Below are 19170 nucleotides of genomic sequence, written 5' to 3'. Positions count from 1 at the left end.
ATAGTCAAAATCTCTCAGCCTTCCTTTGTCATCAATAGAGTTTCTCCCTTAAACATATAGAGAAAGGTGACTGGAAGGTTCTGGACACTGATCAACACTGGTTTTTATTAGAAGCAACACAAACAGCAGAGGTAACAAAAATAACTCAGGTTCTGAAGATATAGGTCCTGCCTCTGAATAGCTATGTGAACTTAAACCAATTATATAATTTATTTGTGCCCATCTGCAATGTAGGATTTAATTCTGTCCAACAGACTCTAACTGCACACTGTGGTTATTGAGATTGACTTCTTTACTCAGAAAAGGAAAAATATAAAAATGATTTGAGGGGATTATGAGAGTAAAAGATGTTCTTAATGCCCCCTTTCCACATTAAGGTGGCAGGAAAACATCAGCCCTTAATTACCTTCCACTAAGACTAATATAATTGACGGGGTGGGGGGAGGCATATCTATCAATTCTTTGTTTAATTTATTGTAAAGGTTTTTTATAAACAAATCAAATAAAGAAAATATGCAATCAGTGAGAAAATACAGTGGTGGTTCTCAAAACAGGTTTCAGAGAAAAAAATCCCAGCTCCACATTTAACGCCACAGGGTATCTCTAAGATGGAGATATATAATGCCACCTACTCTATTATACCTTGACTCTTTGAGCATTAAACTTCATTTTTGATAGAATTTCAACTGGCAGTGACTCCTAAAACCTTACATTTAGGTTTCCCTAGGAAAACAGTTATACACACACACACAAACATATATATAAAGCACACAAGCAAAGCATGGGTTATAGACTTAAAATGATGTAGGTTAGGATTCCAACTTCTCATTTATCATCTAGGCAGCTCTTTCCCTTCTGAGGACAGCACTCATTTTCTTCAGCTTATGGGTGGGATTTTAAAATGAGAAAACATGTGGAAAAGAATCTGAGAGGAGCTTGGCACACAGAGATCCTCAAATGCGAGGTCCAATTCCTCTCTATTTCTGATCCTATCTCACTGTTAGGTAGTTACCTGCAGACACATCAGTGTATGTAGAGTGAGAACTACCCCATGTAAAATGTTTTATAGCTGACTTTGACAGGCCTTCAACTACACCTGCAGACAATTCTGTGAGCAGCACAAGGGTACTTCTACTACTTGTCAGGTAAAGAAACCGATACGTAGACTTGTAACTGGTTTGAAAGCGAGCCCTGATAAGGCAGCAGGACCATGAATGAAGCTCAAGTCTGACTTTTAACTTTTAGTTCTTTATTTTTTCAAATTAGAAAACAATGGTTCGCAATGGTTCGCATAGAGACCTGGGATCAATTCCTTCACAAATTCAAGAATCCATTTGTAACATGAAATTTTATAATTTTAAATGCTCATAAAACGAGGCCCTTATTTCCTGTTTTCTCCTTGAAATGATAACAACTTGATGGTACAGCGAGGCTTGGATGTGAATCACGTGATCTCAGACTCTGGTCCTAATTCTACCTCTAACTTCGGTGTTTGAAATGACTCCGTCATTTCACTGCTAACTACCTGCTGTTTCTTCATCTGCACAATGGGCAGGGGGAAGGAGGAGGAGCTGCAATTAATGTGAAGTCCTTCTCAGGTCAAAATACTATTTTTCTTAGTATTTACTGAGTGTTACTATGTGTCTAACCCGAAGAGGATATAAAATACAGTTGTTCTCCACTGGGGTAGACTGTGCCCTCCAGGAGACACTGGGCAATGTCTAGAGCCATTTTTGGTTGCCGTCACTTTGGAGGGCAGTGGGATGGGCAGAAGGCTGTTACTGAGATCAGGGATGGTGCTAAATACCCTACAATGCACAGCAACCCCTTCCCCCCAAACAAAGGATTATTTGGCCCAAAATACCCTTAGTGCCAAGACTGAGCAACTCCGAAATATAATCACTGACCAAAAAGGGCTTGTAATTTAGAAAGAAGGATAAAACTAATTTGCCAATATAATCTGTGAGCAAGAAATTAGAATGCTATTGGCCAAATGTCATTCCAAGTTTACACATCAACGAGAAATAAATTATGACCTTTAACATAAAATAAGTATCACACTTATGTTGAGGAATAAACAGGATTTCAGTGGTTTCAAAATAGAAATCAGTACACCATTACAGGTAGCATCATAACATATTTTACAAATGAGAAACAATTCCGGTACTTGATTTTGGAAGGGGTTATGTACAGAAAGAGAGGCTAAAATATCTATCTTTATATAGTTTTTTTATGTTGATTACAGCATTATCAGTTAAAACCATGCATCAAGAAAATTTTGATATAATTCCAAACACACAGGATAATTCATGAGAGTTCAAATTTCTCTGGTTCAAGAATTCTGTACACAGAGATGTCTTAGACTGAGTGTGATGGCATGCGCTTCCAATCTCTGCACTTGCATGACTGAGAAATAAGCTACCCTCAAATACTCTTAAGAGATTTTTTATACTTGATCACTGAATAATCCTATCCCACCTCAAGCCCAATCATTTAAATAACTGTTCACCGGAATAATACTTTATTCTATGGTTCTCCAACTTAGACGTGCAGCAGAATTACCTGAAGTCCACGTTAAAAATACAGATTCTCATGGCCTAGTCTCAAAGACTTTCATTGGGTAGGGCTGATGTTAGTCTTCAGAGTCTAAATTTACATTGAACAGCCCAGGTAATCCTAATGCAGGTGGTCTGCAGACTAAATGCTGAGATACACTGATGCTGCAAATGCTTGAAAAGTGACCTATGGAGATGGATGAAATACACAGGAAACAGCCAAGCCTTCAGTATTTACAGTTAGACATAGAATAATGTTGACAGCTAGTTTGAAAAAAGAATTCAATTTCTTTACCTTTTTCTACTAAAATGCCTGTAATGGAGCTGCCTTGAGGTATTTAAAAAACTTTAAGAATTATATGCCCAAAATTTATTTGTACAATCTCTAGACAGTAGTTTTTAAATACGCCTTTTTAAAAAAAATACTAGAGAAGGTAATATTTTCTCCGTAAGCACATAAAACATCTCCTTGATTCTACAGTAAAGTAGAAAATGCATCCATCACTGACATCAAACACTAAGTAACATAACAATCTACTTATGTTTTTATTGTTTGTCTCTCCCCTCCAGAATATAATCTCCATGAGAGTAGAAATTATTGTCTGTTTTGGTCACTGATGTATCATTAGGCCTAGAATGTGCCTGGTACATACTGGCATATAGTTAAAGGCTCACGAGATACCCTCTGAATGAATACTAACTCTACAACTTTTTGACAAAAGAATGATTTTTCAATAGGCTGTTTGTATGATGCAAATAGTCACAAGGATTCACAAACATTACCATGTAGCTTGGGAAAGGGGGTGGAGGGTTTAGCATTGCACATCCAAGGAGTAAAGGACATAAAGTATAGGAGAAGCACCCACCACAGTCCTTGGCAGAGGATCATCCCCGTATACCAGGTCCCCTATCCCTTTTCCCAAAGCTAGACGGTTTGCTTGAGATAATGTGTTCTGCATGCTCTATAGAGGTTTCTTCCTATTAATTCAACATAATACATAACACGATGCTAAACGAACAATAAGTCTGTAACAGTCACAGATCAGAGGCAAAAATTTAAACCTCTTAATGGATTATGAATACGGGATAAAAAAGAGTCCCATCATAAAGTACCTAAAAAGCTACAAACCATATATGAAGTCTTAACACCTATAAGAATATTGCATTTTAATCACAACATTTAAAGCATTTTCTTTTCTAAGCTACTCAGAAAGAAGTCTTAGCTATTTTTCCCCTAACATAGTGTCACTTAATAGTGACACACACAGGCACTTAGTACATACAGAAGAGTAAGCTAATGAATTAGATACTACAAAAAGAATTGACTTAATGTAAACAGTTATCACTGTAGCAACACATGAGTAGTTTACCATTAAGGTTTTTGCTGGATTGGGGCACCTGGGTGGCTCAGTCGTTAAGCATCTGCCTTCAGCTCGGGCCATGATCCCAGGGTCCTGGGATCGAGCCCCGCATCGGGCTCCCTGCTCGGTGGGAAGCCTGCTTCTCCCTCTCCCACTCCCCCTGCTTGTGTTCCCTCTCTCACTGTGTCTCTCTCTGTCAAATAAATAAATAAATAAATAAATCTTTTAAAAAAAAAGGGTTTTTGCTGGATTTGTGGGTACTATTTTTTTCACTGATTATTTATCTTTATATACCCACACTCCTTTATACATTATTTTACTTTATGACTCCATTAGATGACTCAAATGATCACAAGAATTTGCTATGTTTGAGACTTTATTCTACCTGTTGGTTTATTCATATTTCTCCTTCTATTGGACTAAGCATTTCCTGGACAAGAAGGATTCATTCTGGTCTTCCTTTAATCTCTAGAGACTAATACTCTAGTTAGTAAACACTGAGGTGAATACGATTGACAATGTGAATGAACACAGGCACATGTGTTCATTCACATGTGCAGGCCTAATCAACACACAACACAAGATTGCCTAGACACGAGAGCTTACTTTCAGGAGCAACAGTTGAAAGCAATAATTTCTCAAACACTGTTAAAAGCTTATTTCAAGAAATCAATCTCTGTCTACAGTAATTCCTGCCATTGCTCTGGTCTTCTCTCAGTTTTAATAACTTATTTGTTTGACTGTAATTCCAGCCCTCACATGTAACTGCTCTCTAGTTCCCTGTTCCCAAACATCAGTAAGCCAATACCATAAATTCACAGCAGCTGCTAACATGGAAACACACAGAAAATTAATTACTCTTTCCATATAACCTTGTAGTAGTGTAGTTCAGTAACCATGCTAAGAATCTTATACTATTACTTTTGATTTTTTTTCTTTATACTACAAAGCCAGTCTATCACAGCTGTGATTTCATCCTTGAAGATGTCTGTGAGGATTACTATGTCCTCTTCACTCCACTGTCATTACCAAGTCTGGGCTTTCAACATCCTACAGCAAGATGCATACAAAAACTGACCTACATGATTTTCTTGTCTCTAATTGCTTTTCTTTTGCATCGTACATGTTGCTGCCAAAAACATTTTTATCAAGTCAACTGCTTCTCAAAAATGTCCATTACTTCTCAATTGACAACTGATAAAGTCTAAAACACCATGACGTGACAGACCTCTAAAATCTGGTCTTATACTTCATCTTATGTGTGCTAGCCACTGTGCAAGGGATTTTGAATATGAAATGTTAATACAATCCTCACAACCTTCAGGATTATTACTTTCCCACTTACAGACATAGAAACTAAAATTGAGAGGTTAAGGCCTTTCTCAAAGCCCCAGAAGTAGGCACATGGGAAATTTGGGATTAAAAGATAGGCCTATCCTGGGACTCCTGGTTGGCTCAGTCTGTTAAGTGTCTGCCTCTGGCTCAGGTCATGATCCCAGGGTCCTGGGATCGAGCCCCGCATCAGGCTCCCTGCTCAGCGGGAAGCCTGCTTCTCCCTCTGCCTGCCACTCCCCCTGCTTGTGTGCATGCTCGCTCTCTCTGACATATAAATAAATAAAATCTTTAAAAAACAAAAACAAAATAAAAACAAACAAAAAAACCCCACAGGCCTGTCCTTTTCCAAAGCTGTATCCTGAGCATAATCCTGATTTCCTAGAAAGAAATGTGTATTACACAATTCCACTTTTTTCATTGATTAAAGGAAAAGGGAACCTAGATGTATTGAATACTATAAGGGACTGGACATGTGCTACATCATTCAAATCTCAAAAAAAACCAATGAAAGCCACATGACAATTAAATATTTACCAATGCAGACATCTAAACTTAAGAGATGTTAAGAAACTTTTCCCATTTTACATGGCAAAAGTAGCAGGCCAAAGCAGGATTTCAATTCAGGTCTGCTTTCTGAAGCCATGCTCTTTCCAAATTTCTATGATACTTCAAACTTCTCTAAACTTAAATTCTTCTTTTCTCAAATCCTTTAAGATAGGCATTGGTAAACTTGTCTGGAAAAGGTCAGATGACAAATATCTTAGGCACTCTGGCTACTCCGACAACTCTCATTCTGAATTCACACAGCAACATCAACTGTTTGACACTCAAATTTCTGTAGTTGCCGCAGGTAAACAGCACATCTCAAGGGGGCTCAAAGTAGGAACAATGGCTTATACATACATGTTAGGCAGAAGATTAACATACATGCATATTACGCATTTGATGGCTAAGTCACTTAACGCATAAAGTATACAATCTTTAATTATTAAAATAACCTTAATTTACCTGAGCAAAAAATAAGTATTTCTTCCTCCTACCTTGAATACTGCTTCACATTAAGTAAAGCATTTGCACTATGAGAACAGTAAAATAATAAACTGAGTAAGTGCTTACTGGAATAGGAAGTAGCATCCATCTTTCCAACTTTAACTGGAGAACCAATACTTTTCATCTCAAGACCAACTTCATTCCAAATCGGTTCCAGTTTTTTACAATGGCCACACCATGGTGCATAAAACTTGTTGGGGGAAAAAGAAAAGACAACCACTAAAATATTGTGCTATTGTGTATATCAATCTTAATTTTTAAAGACTCTCTTTGACTAAGTGATCCGATGAGTTCATTTCAGATAAAAAGTCTAAATATAATTTCTGAAGTAGTTACATAATAAAAGGCAAAACACACACACCACGAATCTAATTAGTTTAACTCCTAGCATATACGTCAACACTGATATTACCTTAAGTTCATTTAAAATGACTACTTATTCCTATTTAAAACAGATAATTTACAATAAAAACAGCTTTGCTTCAGTCAGTCTATGTCACATATAAAATGAATACACATACATCACACACATCTCTTAAGCGTTCGTGATGAACATGAGTCTATTTCTATTACGAAAACCCCAACACAGCAAGTACCTTTGTTACTTTAAGCATAACTACCGGTAAGGCATGGGGGGATCACCAAGATGACTGGCTTGGCATAGGGACAAGTCAGGTGGATTAAACTAAAACCACAGTTCCTTTTTCTTCAGGATCACCAGAGGGCTGAGGTGGAAATAGGTTCCTCTAGTACAATGGTGTAGGGACACTGCTTGTTGTACTTTCATGAAATAAGATTTATCTATTCTTTAACATTATATTATGGAAACATTCAAACATGCACAAAAGGAGAGGAAGAATTAAACAATGGACTCTCATGCCCCATCGCTTGGCTTCAGCAACTGTCAACTCTGCTATTCTCATTCCATCTCTTTTGCTGCCACTCTACATTTTTACTGAAACAAGATAAAAGGAATCCCCAACAACATGAGGTTTAAATACATTCTAAACTTGAAAGTGAAAAAAGGAAGATGAAAATTTGATTTTGTTCCCCATTAAAATGAAAATAAGATTGTTACTGTCAAGTGATAATAACATAAATAATTTCTTGCATAACAGGAAAAAAGAAGAGTGAATTTAGTAGTAAAATCATACCACAATCTCCCTCAGACATAATCCATATGTCGGCCTCTTCAGAATTTCAGCAAAAACAGGTTCCCCTGCCAGGGACCTTAAGGCTCTGAGGTTCATTTTAATGTGATAACCTACATAACACTACGTGACAAAACCTGAATAATATACATAAACACTAACCATATATTACCATATATGTGTGCAGGAGAAGAGAAAATAATTCTTAAAATGGCAGGGGTAGTTAATTAGTACAAAAATTTACATACTCACATCTACAAGCCAAATGTCATCTTTCCGATTGTCTTTAAACCTAAAAAACAAACATGAGAAAACAAATTTCTGATTGCATGTTTGTTTCTACTTTACAATATGTGGGGCTGATAAACTGATAAATACTGGAGCATGGAACAAATTCTTTCAACAAGTTTTTATGTAAAATTTTTACTAAGTGACCTCTAAATCTTATCCATTAAACATCTTTTAAAAAGTAGAGAACTGATAATCAGAAGTACAAAATAAAAAAAATTGGGGTGCCTGGGTGGCTCAGGTCCTGATCCCAGGGCCCTGGGATTGAGTCCCACATCAGGCTCCCTGCTCAGTGGGGGAGTCTTACTTCTCCCTCTCCCTTTGCAGCTCCCCCTGGTCATGCTCTCTCTCTGAAATAAATAAAATCTTTAAGAAAATTAAATGGAAAAAAAAACTAAGTGGGACTTGGTAAAACACAGATAGAGGCCTTAGCTCCCGGCCCCTCTGTTCCGTTTACTCCTGTGCATTACAGTTAGCATAGCTAAACTGAGGCTGCTATCCTTAAAAAGGTCTGCTTCCAAGACTGACCCTTGGTTGGCATCCGGGAACTTGAATTTCAGGAGCGTTTCCACCTTTTCCTGGTAAGATAGCTCACTGTTCCAACACTGTGCAAACAAAGTGGTTTTATGATGACATCTGCTTTCCTTCCCGGATCTGAAATTTTGGTATAGACTAGGCAGGAAGGTCCTTACATGACCATCCCCCAATAAGAATCCCTAAGCACTGAGTCTCTAATGAGCTTCCTTGGTAGAGAACATTTCAAACGTGGTCAGAACTCCTGATGGAAGAATTAAGCACATCCTATATAACTCCACTAGGAGAGGACTCCTGGAACCTGTTCCTGGTTTCCTCTGGAATTTACCCCACATTGGCTTTTCCCTTTGTTGGTTTTGCTGTGTGCCCCTTCACTGCAATAAATCATAACTGTGACTTCCACAATACGCTGAGCCCTCTGAGTGCTCCTCACCAATAACCAAGCCTGGGAGTGCTTTTGGGGACCCCCTGACACAAGAGCCTACAGTCAAAGAATTTTCCTGAAACACGGTTCTGATCATCCGATCATGTTTCTCTTATTTGACACCTTCTAGGTGCCCTTCCACCACCTAGAAAAAGAAGTATAAATTGCTACATGTACTCATGTGCTGGTTCCAGCTTATCTTTCCAATCAAATATAAGCATCCTATGATTCCTAATCAACTCATGGTATTTATCACAGCTAAATTCACAATGTTTGTTTGACTTTCTACATTCTTTCATGTTCACATCCTACCCAGCTAAAAGCATTTCTTACTCCATAATGCCTTCCTAAATTCCTCACAGCTAGAAACAATCTCTCCACATCATCTTTATCCTCTTTAGGATTCTTACCAATTTCCACACATTGTCTTTACATATTATCCAACTATAAATATGCTTGCTTCATCTCTTAGTACCTTGCACAGTGACCTATATTTAATCTATACTGAATGAGTGACAAAAGTTCTTTATGGGGTTATTTTAGTAAGAGTCTTGAACCTACAAAGAGAACACATGTCCAGTATCTGAGCTCTTCAGTCCAAGAGCACTCACATCTGTCCAGCTGTGACACAGTCTGTCCTGAACCATGGGCAAGGATAACACCCTTAATCGATCCCCCAGGTTGGTAAACCCAAATCTTCTGCCTTTGCTCCCCTCATGTTTAATAAAAGTTCTACTGTACATACCGTACATCACTTTCTTGAAGCAAAGACTCATACTCTGTACCCAGGGGCAAATGCAGGAGGTTATTATCTCCTAGTCCTTGATATTTAATAGCCATTTTCATCTCCCACTGATCTCAGTCTTTGGGAAGGAGTTGGTATGGAAGTCCTTTATAGGTGCCCCACAGGGACTGTAGAGTCAGTAATTGTCAAATTGAAGGAAGGGGACAGATAACCTGGCAAAGAAGCTGATTTGGGGAATTGCTGCATTGAGACCCAGGCCCGAGACGTAGAGTCCAGGCTGGGGTAATCTTATCCCCTCTCATCGGCTGATTAAGCCCATACTTCAAATGTTCATTAAAACGCTCAAGTACCCCTGTGGATTAGGGGTGATATGGAGCAGAGAGAGTCTGTTGTATGCCCATGACTGGGCCAACTGATGGGTATGAGCATAAATTCCAGGACTGTTACCAGAGGCAGTGTTCTCAGGGAACCTGAAAGGGAAACAAATGTGGCCTTGCAGGGCCTGGAGAGTGTGGCTGGAGTCTGAGGAATGCGTGGAAATGGCTAGGCGAAACCCAAAGAAAGTGTCAACTGATATCACAATCCACTGAAACACAATCGACGGCAAAAGGGGCCGAGCCTGTTCTATCTGCTGAGAACGCCCTGGCACATATACTTGAAGGGAGCTGTCTGGGGGCAGTAGTTTTAGCCTTGGCCAGGGTCTGACAAGTGGGATGGCTCTTTCATGCTCTTTTTGTGTCTTCTCACCACAGTGGCGGCCCATGTCCTGCCAGCCCCATTAGGATGGTATCTGAATCTCCACGGGCCATACTCTTGTGGATCCAGGAGGCAACTGATTGTGCACCTGCTTGCTCTGGTGTGGAGAATAATTCAGTTTCCACATTGAGCTGAAAGCATGATATGCTCATTGGTTATGTTTCCTTTTGCAGCATAGGGGCCTTTCTGGTGAGCATTCACACAGGTTACAAAACACTCTCGATGGGCACTGCATAACGCACAGCACTGCTGAGTCACTATGCTGTACACCTGAAACTAATATAATGTTGTATGCTATAAAAACAATTAGGAAAAAACACTTAGGAGGAGCAGATGATCTTCATCCAGATGTCTCATCTCCACAGGAGGCCCTGTTTTATTTGCTACACAACCAAACGGCCAAGCCATTAGCCACAGCCCATGAGACAGTGAAAAACATAGCAGAGCTCACTTGCTGGGGCTGGAGCAATGAGCAGGAGGTACAGGAACAGTGGGGCAGATAATATTCCACACTGCATGAAGCTGCCCACGGTGTGACGGCTCTTTACCATACTTGATGAAGGACAGGTCTCTTTCAGGTTGGAGGGCAGCCACACCCAATTCCTACAAGTTAACCCACAGGAGCCAGTAGTGACCAGGCCCATGGATGGTCCTAGAGGTCTGTCTGGGTTCCCACTGGGCCAGAGGAGGCAATGCCTCCTTTGGTGTTATTTCTCAGGTGGAGGGGTAGTCATGAGACCTTTTCATGGAGTTGCAAGACTCCAGATGGGCTCCTAAAAGTTCCATTACCACTTCACTAGAGACCCAGAGCTGGCCCTATTTAGCAACATGACTGGAAGTTCTGCATGTGAGCCTACTAACCACACTCATCCAAGGCCAGTAACTGCCTCTCAAAGGGAGTGTATCTTTCAGCCCATGACGGGTCTATGCTGGCCTATAGTGTTCGTCCTGCCTCAGGTTCTGATCAGTGAACTGAGAGTTTGCTGACATGGGTAATTCAAATGGCAGAGGTGGACCAGCGGGGCTCAGGAGAGGGGCGGCTTGGTGGCCTGCTGGAGGGCCTTCAGGGTATCCTGTTGGTTGGGGCCCCTGTCAAGAGCAGCAGCCCTTCTGTAACCTGATGGAAGGGTGCCATCAAGATCCCCACAGGGCTGTGTGACAGCACCAGTAGCCACATAGGCCCACAATCCCTGGGCTTTTTTTTTTTTTTTTTTTTGGGTCAAAAAAGGTCAAAAGTTTGGTAACAATCTCCTCTGGAATGGATGTTACACTGCTTCCCAGATCAGGCCCAGGAATTAGGTCCTTGTATGTTGCCTATGTTAACAGCCCAGCCACACTGCCACTTGTGAGTCTTCATGGCATCCAGTCCTTGCTGGGCAGTGCCCTGTCTAGGCCCTCTAGGAGGTTCTCATCAACCTAACAGAAATCCAGTGCTCCCTCCAGAAGCAAGACTTTTTCCAGACCATGGCCTACCCTTTGATAGCAGACAGATGGGAAATTGAAGAGCCTTGTAGAAGGACATTAAGGGTGTGCTGGAATCCACTTCACATGAAGGAAATTGACCCTGATCAGTGTGCTGGAGGGGGATGATGGAAAAGGCATTTGCAATGTTAACTGCTACAGACCAAGCTAACATCCAGTAGCCACTTCATGACGTCAGGTACCACCCAGTGGCAAGAGCAGCACTTTGATACTGAGGGACCTATAACCAATAGCCAGTCTCCTGGTACCTAAGGCCTTGTGCAAAGGCCAGACGGGGCTACTGAATGGAGAAAGAGTCTCACAGAGGACTTTGTCTTCCTTCAGCTCAGTAATCAGGATGGCTATTTCCTTTACTCACCAGGCAGCCAATATTGTTTACCTTTCAAGACAATGGCGCTAGGAGCTAGTAACCAAGTAGGTTCACAGTCGTTCACATGTTCCACTAAAATGGCCCTAATTATAGCAGTTCCCACTGGGGCTTAGAGACAAAGGTGAATGGGAGTACACAGAGACAACACAACTACACCAGTAACACATTTAGTAGTAGGGGCTAGACAGTACTCACCCTGAGCCAAGCCGGGGTAAAAGGGTCATCACAGACTCAAAACTGGGAGGCATTTTATGTACCCTCCCCATCCCAGTAGCAGGGGAAGTAGAGATCACACTCACTTGTGCACGGATATCCAAAAGGCCCAAGAAGTACAATTCTCCCCCACTTCCCCAGTGAACTCTGACCTTGGCAGAGGATGTCCAGCCCACCCTGGGGACAGAGGGACCTCAACATAACACCTATTCAGGGTCTGGGTAGATGTTTAGGACTCTTCCACTCATCTGGTGGGGACACTACTTGTGATAGTTAGAAGGCTTAAAAGGGTTTGGTAATAAGCAGGAACATCAAAAAGAAACCTAGAAATCTGAGTCTGCATAACAGTTTCATTATCCACTGTTTCCTCATCTCTCCATGTAGACCCAAGGGATCACCAAGGTGGCTCACAGGACCACTACAGCCTCTGAGAGCAGGGCAGCCATTTTTCGGTGACAGGAAGCTTATCACGGGTGGGCCAAAACTGTCAAGTTCACACTGCACCCAGCTGAGAAAGGTGAGGGTCTTGGGTGTCTGTGTCTGCTCACATCCTCCTTCCTTCTCCTCCCCAGGAGGAGATTCATCTAAATCTTCTACAAATCCTTTACAGAAGGGCATTCTAAAGGAGGAAGCCTATAGTGACACAGCCCTCAAGACACCAAGTTTAACAAGATCACCTCCATGTTAACACTATGGTTAACAATATGGCTCCTTCAGGAGCGCCTGGGTGGCTCAGACAGCTGAGTGACTGTCTTCAGCTCAGGTCATGATCCTAGGGTCCTGGGATCGAGCCCCGCTCCATGGGGAGTCTGCTTCTCCCTCTGCCCCTGCCCCTCCCCCTGCTCATGCTCGCTCCTGTGCGCTTTCTCATGAATGAATAAAATCTTAAAAAAAACAAAAAACAAAAAACCACAATGGTTCCCTTCAGAATCCGTTCTCACTCCCCAATGTCCATTAGCACGGCTAGTGAAGGGCCCCCTGGGATCCTCAGGATTTCTACTCTTCCAGAACAGCACTGTGCTCACATGACCACCCTGCTACTGTACCAATTTGTTGTGTAGAGGCAGTTAATTAGGACAACAAGCCAAACTGAAAGTAATAATCAAGTCTTCATTCACTTACTGTGACAACATAAGCCAACAGGAAAAAAATTAAAAAAAAAAGGTGCCAGCTCCTCAATGTTCCATTTTTCCAAGCGGAACAGTACCAGACGAGGGTCAGGTGGATGCAACATGGACAGGAGAATTCACCTCACTACAGAGGAGCATCCAAAGGCTTCTGCCTCTTTATGAACCCATGGGCAGGGGAAGCAAAGAGGGGAAGGGACAGGAGTAGAAAAGTACTGAGTCCAAGCAAAGAAAAGTCCCTCCGCCAACCCCCTAGATAAGGAGGTCTCAGTAGAGATGCCTAGAAGTGCCCCAGGTGAGGGCCCCAATAAGGGGGCCTCCAGAAGAGGCAACTTGCACGTGCTAAATATGCATGTGAGCCTGGCTAGCCTAGGGGCCTTAGTCTATGATTACAACTCCCTCCAGAGACTGCAATGCACTGGCTGTGCACCAAGTCTAGTGTGGGGAGAGCAGCTTCAGCCCCCAAAGCCTGCCAGGAAGCCTTGTAATTGCCTATGGTCAGGCCTGAAAGATCACACATAGGATTTTGTTCTGTCTGGAGCTGGACTCCTCACCCACCCCGACTATAAGCAAGGCTTTGTTATTAATGCTATGGTACTATAAAAACAAATATACAGTATGGTTACTAAATTCCAGCACCTGCTCAATCATGATATATGCAGAGAAGCTAACAAATATAATGAAAAATGATAAAACAGAATATGGTACTGTTAGTAAACTCTGTTGAGTACAACCCCATTTCGTACACATAACACTCAGGACAACTTCTGAAACAAAATTAGTGCCGTATAAATATTGCTCATTACCGTCTCTATTATTAAAACAGATTCATTGAAACATTTAGATAACACCAGAGTTTAAAGAAGTTAAGATGCCATTTAAAATACACACATACTTACGATTCATCTAAATCTTCTACAAATCCTTTACAGAAAGCCATATCAAGTAAAAAAACTGGAAAAAAGGAAAAAAGAACAAAATGTTTACAGTAATGCTGACTTATTGTTTCATACTCCATGCTTAGGCATACGTTTTTCATTTTTTACAATCTACCATAAAATCCATCACTGATCCATTCCAAGGCACAAACAACGCATAAGCATATGTAGTTCATCCCTTTACTAAATATTCACTCTGCAGGCACCTACACTGCCACCCGCAAGGTTTATGCAGGCTGGTAATTCTGAAACACACAGGTTCTCTTTCAATATGTTTTTACTCTCATCACTTTTTTCCTCTTTGCCATCCCATCTTTTTTTTTTAACATACGAAATCGTTCTATATTTCTCCAGTAGTAATTATCTCCTCCTCTGTATAAACTCCAACTACCATTCAAAATACTATGTTTTTTTTTTTTTTTTTTTCCCCAACTTAACAGGTAGAAACGAAACTGAGCTACATCTGTAACACTAACAGTCCTCACGGCCGGGCACGCAGGGGGAACCAAAGGGCTGCTGAGGAAGCGCACACACCACAGTGAGGACCAGGGCAAGCGATGCGGGCAAGAGGAGGCTGACAAAGGCCGCCACCTACTCTGATCACTTTTCACACTCCACAATCCGTCAACCTGACCATGACCTGTCCTTGACCATACCCCCGGGTGGGTAAAAATTCTCCGGACGTGACAAGAGTCGGAACCTAAAGCCAAAGCAAGGTTTGGCCACAGGCTGTGGTGGTGGAGCCTTCGCCCTTTCAGTGCAGTCAGCGCTACTGAAACTTGCTGCCACACCAAGCACAGAACCAAATGGAAGACAGGCGCATCTTTTTCTGGCACTGGTCCCGGGCACAGCCGCGTCGGGGGAAGGACCCAGAAGCTGGGGGATATCTCGGTGGATCCCAGAGCCTCTCTGCACCCTGGTGGGATAGCCCTGTGCAGGGTCGACGCCGCTCGGCAGAGGGTCCCCGCGCCCGCCCCCATCGCCCCCGGGCGGCCCTTACCTGTGGCGCAGAGCCGCAGGCCGGCGCCGCGTCTCCCAGCTGCCATGCTTGCTGCAGGAGAGCTGCAAAAGCCACGGAAAAGAACGAACACCGGCGGCCGCTGCTTGCGATCCCGGAAAAGGAAGCCGCCCGTGGGCGCGCGGACGAGAGGCCCGGCACGGAGAGCGGGGGCGGGGCAGGCCGGCCTCCGCTACCCTCCCAGGACCTCGCCGGCCGCCGCCTCTGAGCATGCGCGGAACTGCGGCGCATGCGTGGAACTGGGGCGCTTGCGCAGTCGTGCCTCCAAATTTTGTGCGCTTCCCGCTGCGTTCGGGAGCGTGGGAACCTAGCAAGTGGGCGCTTTCCTGTGGGGGCGGAGCGGTGTGTGGAGTTGGTGGGCGTTTCCGGGAAGTTAGCTACCAGCTAAATTTAGAGGGGAAAATGAGATAAACTCCAAAGAAGCTGGAGGTTTAATTCTCCCAGATCTTTCGCTTGCTGCTCCTGTGCAGCGAGCGATCAGATTCGTGAAAAGAGGTGGGTGTCAGCGGTGTGTAGAAAGATGGAAGGCTGTGGATCGATGTGTGAGCCTCCATCTATTTCCAAAATAAATTTGGCATCTTCTTTGAACCTGTTTGCGAAGTGAGATACCTGCTCTAGTAGTAAGCTCTGTTAATGCGTTTTTGCCAACTAGAGGAGTCCCATCTTAAAAATTGTTTCTTTTGGAACCCGAAAAAGTGAAGTTGATCGTCAGATACAAGTTTCTGATGATTCGTTCCTATTTTCTGATTCCTTTTGATAATAGTAAAATACTATAAAATATTTGCTGCTATCTTCACCTACACAACAAAAGATATTTATAAAAGCGATATATTTTTATATGGTGATTCCTGTTGCAGTCACTACATCTGATTTAGATGACATTTTTATAGAACCTAAAATATCAGAAGATTTAGATTAAATCAATTATTGAACATGTGTTATGAGAACAGAAATGGATTATGATGTCATCCAGGTCACCTTACGTTCAAAATTCCAACGGGCAGAGATCTCAGAAAACTCTATTCCTAATGACTAGAAGATTGAATTATGATCTGATTGAGAGCAAGCCCTAGATTTCACCCATTTTATACGAACAGTATAGTATCCATTGTGGGCTTTCAGCAGATTCAAAGATTTTTTTAATTGCGTGTCTAGTTTGAGTTTAACATACATAAATATTTAATTCTCCTACAGGTTACTAAAGTAGGAATTATATAGATCATGGGGCTCAGAAAAAGTAATTTACTTAATAGCTCCAAATGATGGAGTTGCCGTTTGAAAGAGAGTTTCATACTCCAGAGCTGTTCTTTTCCTAACCCAACACTGCCTCACAGATCTCTTTTTGCAATCGAATTCTCTCCCTCCCTTCCCCCCCCTTCAGTCATCCTATTTTGGCTAATGTTACAAATACTTTTTTTCTTTTTTTTTCTTCTTCTTTCATTTTTAAAAATTTTATTATGTTAATCACCATACATTACACCATTAGTTTTTGATGTAATGTTCCATGATTCATTGTTTGTGCATAACACTCAGTGCTCCATGCAGAGCATGCCCTCTTTAATACCCATCACCAGGCTAACCCATCCCCCCAACCCCCTCCCCTCTAGAACTCTCAGTTTGTTTCTCAGAGTCCATAGTCTCTTATGGTTCATCTCCCCCTCCGGTTCCCCCGTTCATTTTTCCCTTCCTACTATCTTCTTCCTTTTTTTTTTTAACATGTAATGTATTATTTGTTTCAGAGGTACAGGTCTGTGGTATTTGACCAGCCAATTATCCTTGGAGTTACGCTGGGTTCTTTCCAACTTAAAGGTACTTACTGTATGATTTTATGTACATAAGCTCAAAATTGGGAAATTAATAGTGTTAGAAGGCAGGGGTATAGGCAATTTTTTTTTCTTGATCTGAGCCCTACTATACAGATCGCTTCACTTTGAAAATGCACTGAGCTCTGCCCTTACAGTTTGTGTACTTTCTGTATTTATACTCTAACAATGAAAGTTTAAGAGTAAATAAAGCTATGTAAGTTTTCTTTTAATGGAAAGGTGATCATTATATTCTGTTAAAAAGTGCTTCTCAAATTGTACTAAGCATCATTTACCTGGAGAACTTGATAAAACAGTTTCTGAATACTCCTTTCAGAATCTGACCAGTAGGTCTGGATTTGCATTTCTCACAATTTCCCAGGTGATGCTGTTGCTCTGGCCTGCAGATCTCATTTAGTGTTGAAAGAAAATAAATCCAGAAAATACCATTTATTTTTAGATTTCTTTGTGTAAAATACATAAGGTGAAAAAAAAATCTAGAAATAAAAATCAAGTTTTTTTTAATAGTTTTTCTTGATGACGTGTAATGGTTTTATTGTTAGTGTTAAATGATAATTTTTTTAAATGTCTCAGTTTTAATTTAAAATTTGGTAACTATTATTAGATATAACCCACATTAAAGAAAGGTCTCTGGAATTCTTAATGTATTTTTAAGAGTGTAGAGAGGTCCTGAGAACACAAGTTTGAGAACAAAGTGGACATGTATAGAACTCTGCATTAAACAAGCAGGGAATGCATACTGTAACATACATTGAAGAAAATTATAGACCTAGCATATCATAAAGTAAGTTTCAACACATTGAAAAAATGTGGTATTATCAGTGTATTGTTTTTTTTTTAAGATTTTATTTATTTTTTTGTTAGAGAAAGCGAGAACAAGGAGGGGGTGTGGGAGAGGGAGAAGCAGGCTCCCTGCTGATCAAGGAGCCTGATGTGAGACTGGATCCCAGGACCCTAGGATCTTGACCTGAGCTGAAGGCAGACGCTTAACCAACTGAGCCACCCAGGCGCCCATCAGTGTTTTTTCTGACCACAACACAATAAGTTTATAAATCTATAAAAGATAAAGATATCCCCTAAATCTGGAAATTTAAAAACACTTTTAAATAGCATCTTTGTAAAAAGTAATAGGAATTAAAATATGCTTAAAAGTAAACCAAAAAGTGTCTATTAAAATTGTAGGAAGCTGCAAAATTGGTGCAGGGAAATTTATAGATGTAAATATCTTTTTATTTTAGAATGAAAAAAATGAAAATTAGTTAACTATTCTTCTTGAGAAGTAGATGAAAAGACTTTAGAAAAAGGATGGCACAAAAGATACACGGGATGTTAGTTTTCTTTTATTTGCCAGAAACTGTGCTTTGAGAACATAGCATTGAACAAAATGGACCCTGGTTCAGTTCACTACCTAGTGGGTTATAAGAGTTCCACTTATGACGCTTATATATTGAGTTAGGCAGTGTTCTAAATGCTTTATATGTTAACTCATTCAGAGAGGAAAAAAAAGTTACAGTAGACTCAAAAGAAGTCCCAAAGTGTGTTTTTGAAGCAAGCAATAAAATGAACAAATTTCTTGTTTTAGCAAATCCAGAAAGAGAGAGCACATAAGAAAGAATGAGAAAATGAGAAAGCACCTAAAGCATCCAGAAATCAGAGCCACCTTCCAAGAGCCAGGCTGAATCATACTTCAAGCCCAGAGAAGGGGAAGCCAACTCAAGGGGAACCAGTTCAGGTAAGAGAACTTCTGTACCCATCTCATATTCCCGCTCTATATACTGACCCTTGAAGCACAAAGCCCCAGTTCACTCACTGGGAAAGGCACAAAGGAGAGAAGATGAATCAAGACCCCGACTCCCACTGCAGGTTTGCAGCCTGAAACAGTCTCAGGAGGAGAAGGGGAAAATTTTTTGAGGGTAAATCTAGTTCAGAATTTTGTTAATACTAGGACTGATTATGCAAATAATTGATTTTTTATTTTTTTTTTACTTAATTAGATCTTT

The 19170-nt window shown here is 41.2% G+C and overlaps 1 protein-coding gene and 1 long non-coding RNA gene across 5 annotated transcripts in view; one reads left to right on the top strand and one right to left on the bottom strand.

Annotated features, from left to right (window-relative positions):
* TMX3 (thioredoxin related transmembrane protein 3) overlaps positions 1 to 15539 on the bottom strand; it is a 50035-nt gene extending 34496 nt beyond the window's left edge. For 3 of the 4 annotated variants that reach the window (XM_088019692.1, XM_028102924.2, XM_028102926.2), the window contains exons 1-4: positions 15330 to 15539; positions 14291 to 14345; positions 7705 to 7744; positions 6368 to 6491 (exon numbers count right to left, since the gene is read on the bottom strand). In XM_088019692.1, coding sequence (XP_087875818.1) covers positions 6368 to 6491; positions 7705 to 7744; positions 14291 to 14345; positions 15330 to 15375 — 265 coding nt within the window. In that variant the 5' untranslated portion in view covers positions 15376 to 15539. Of the gene's footprint in view, positions 1 to 6367; positions 6492 to 7704; positions 7745 to 12841; positions 12891 to 14290; positions 14346 to 15329 lie in introns of those variants that run through there. The other variant, XM_028102925.2, reaches the window with a different exon arrangement.
* A 208-nt stretch (positions 15540 to 15747) lies between these two features.
* Positions 15748 to 18880, top strand: LOC148162246 (uncharacterized). Its single transcript, XR_015767012.1, has 3 exons — positions 15748 to 15842; positions 17087 to 17156; positions 18753 to 18880. It is a non-coding gene; the product is annotated as an uncharacterized LOC148162246 (long non-coding RNA).
* The last annotated feature ends 290 nt before the right edge of the window (positions 18881 to 19170 follow it).

The sequence above is a fragment of the Eumetopias jubatus genome, unplaced genomic scaffold (genome assembly GCF_037043125.1).
Source record: "Eumetopias jubatus isolate StellerSeaLion01/CBP00866 unplaced genomic scaffold, mEumJub1_p1.0 scaffold_16, whole genome shotgun sequence".
NCBI classification, from domain to species: Eukaryota; Metazoa; Chordata; class Mammalia; order Carnivora; family Otariidae; genus Eumetopias; species Eumetopias jubatus.
Note: the sequence above shows the minus strand (reverse complement) of the source record. Positions and strands in the feature narration are given on the sequence as shown.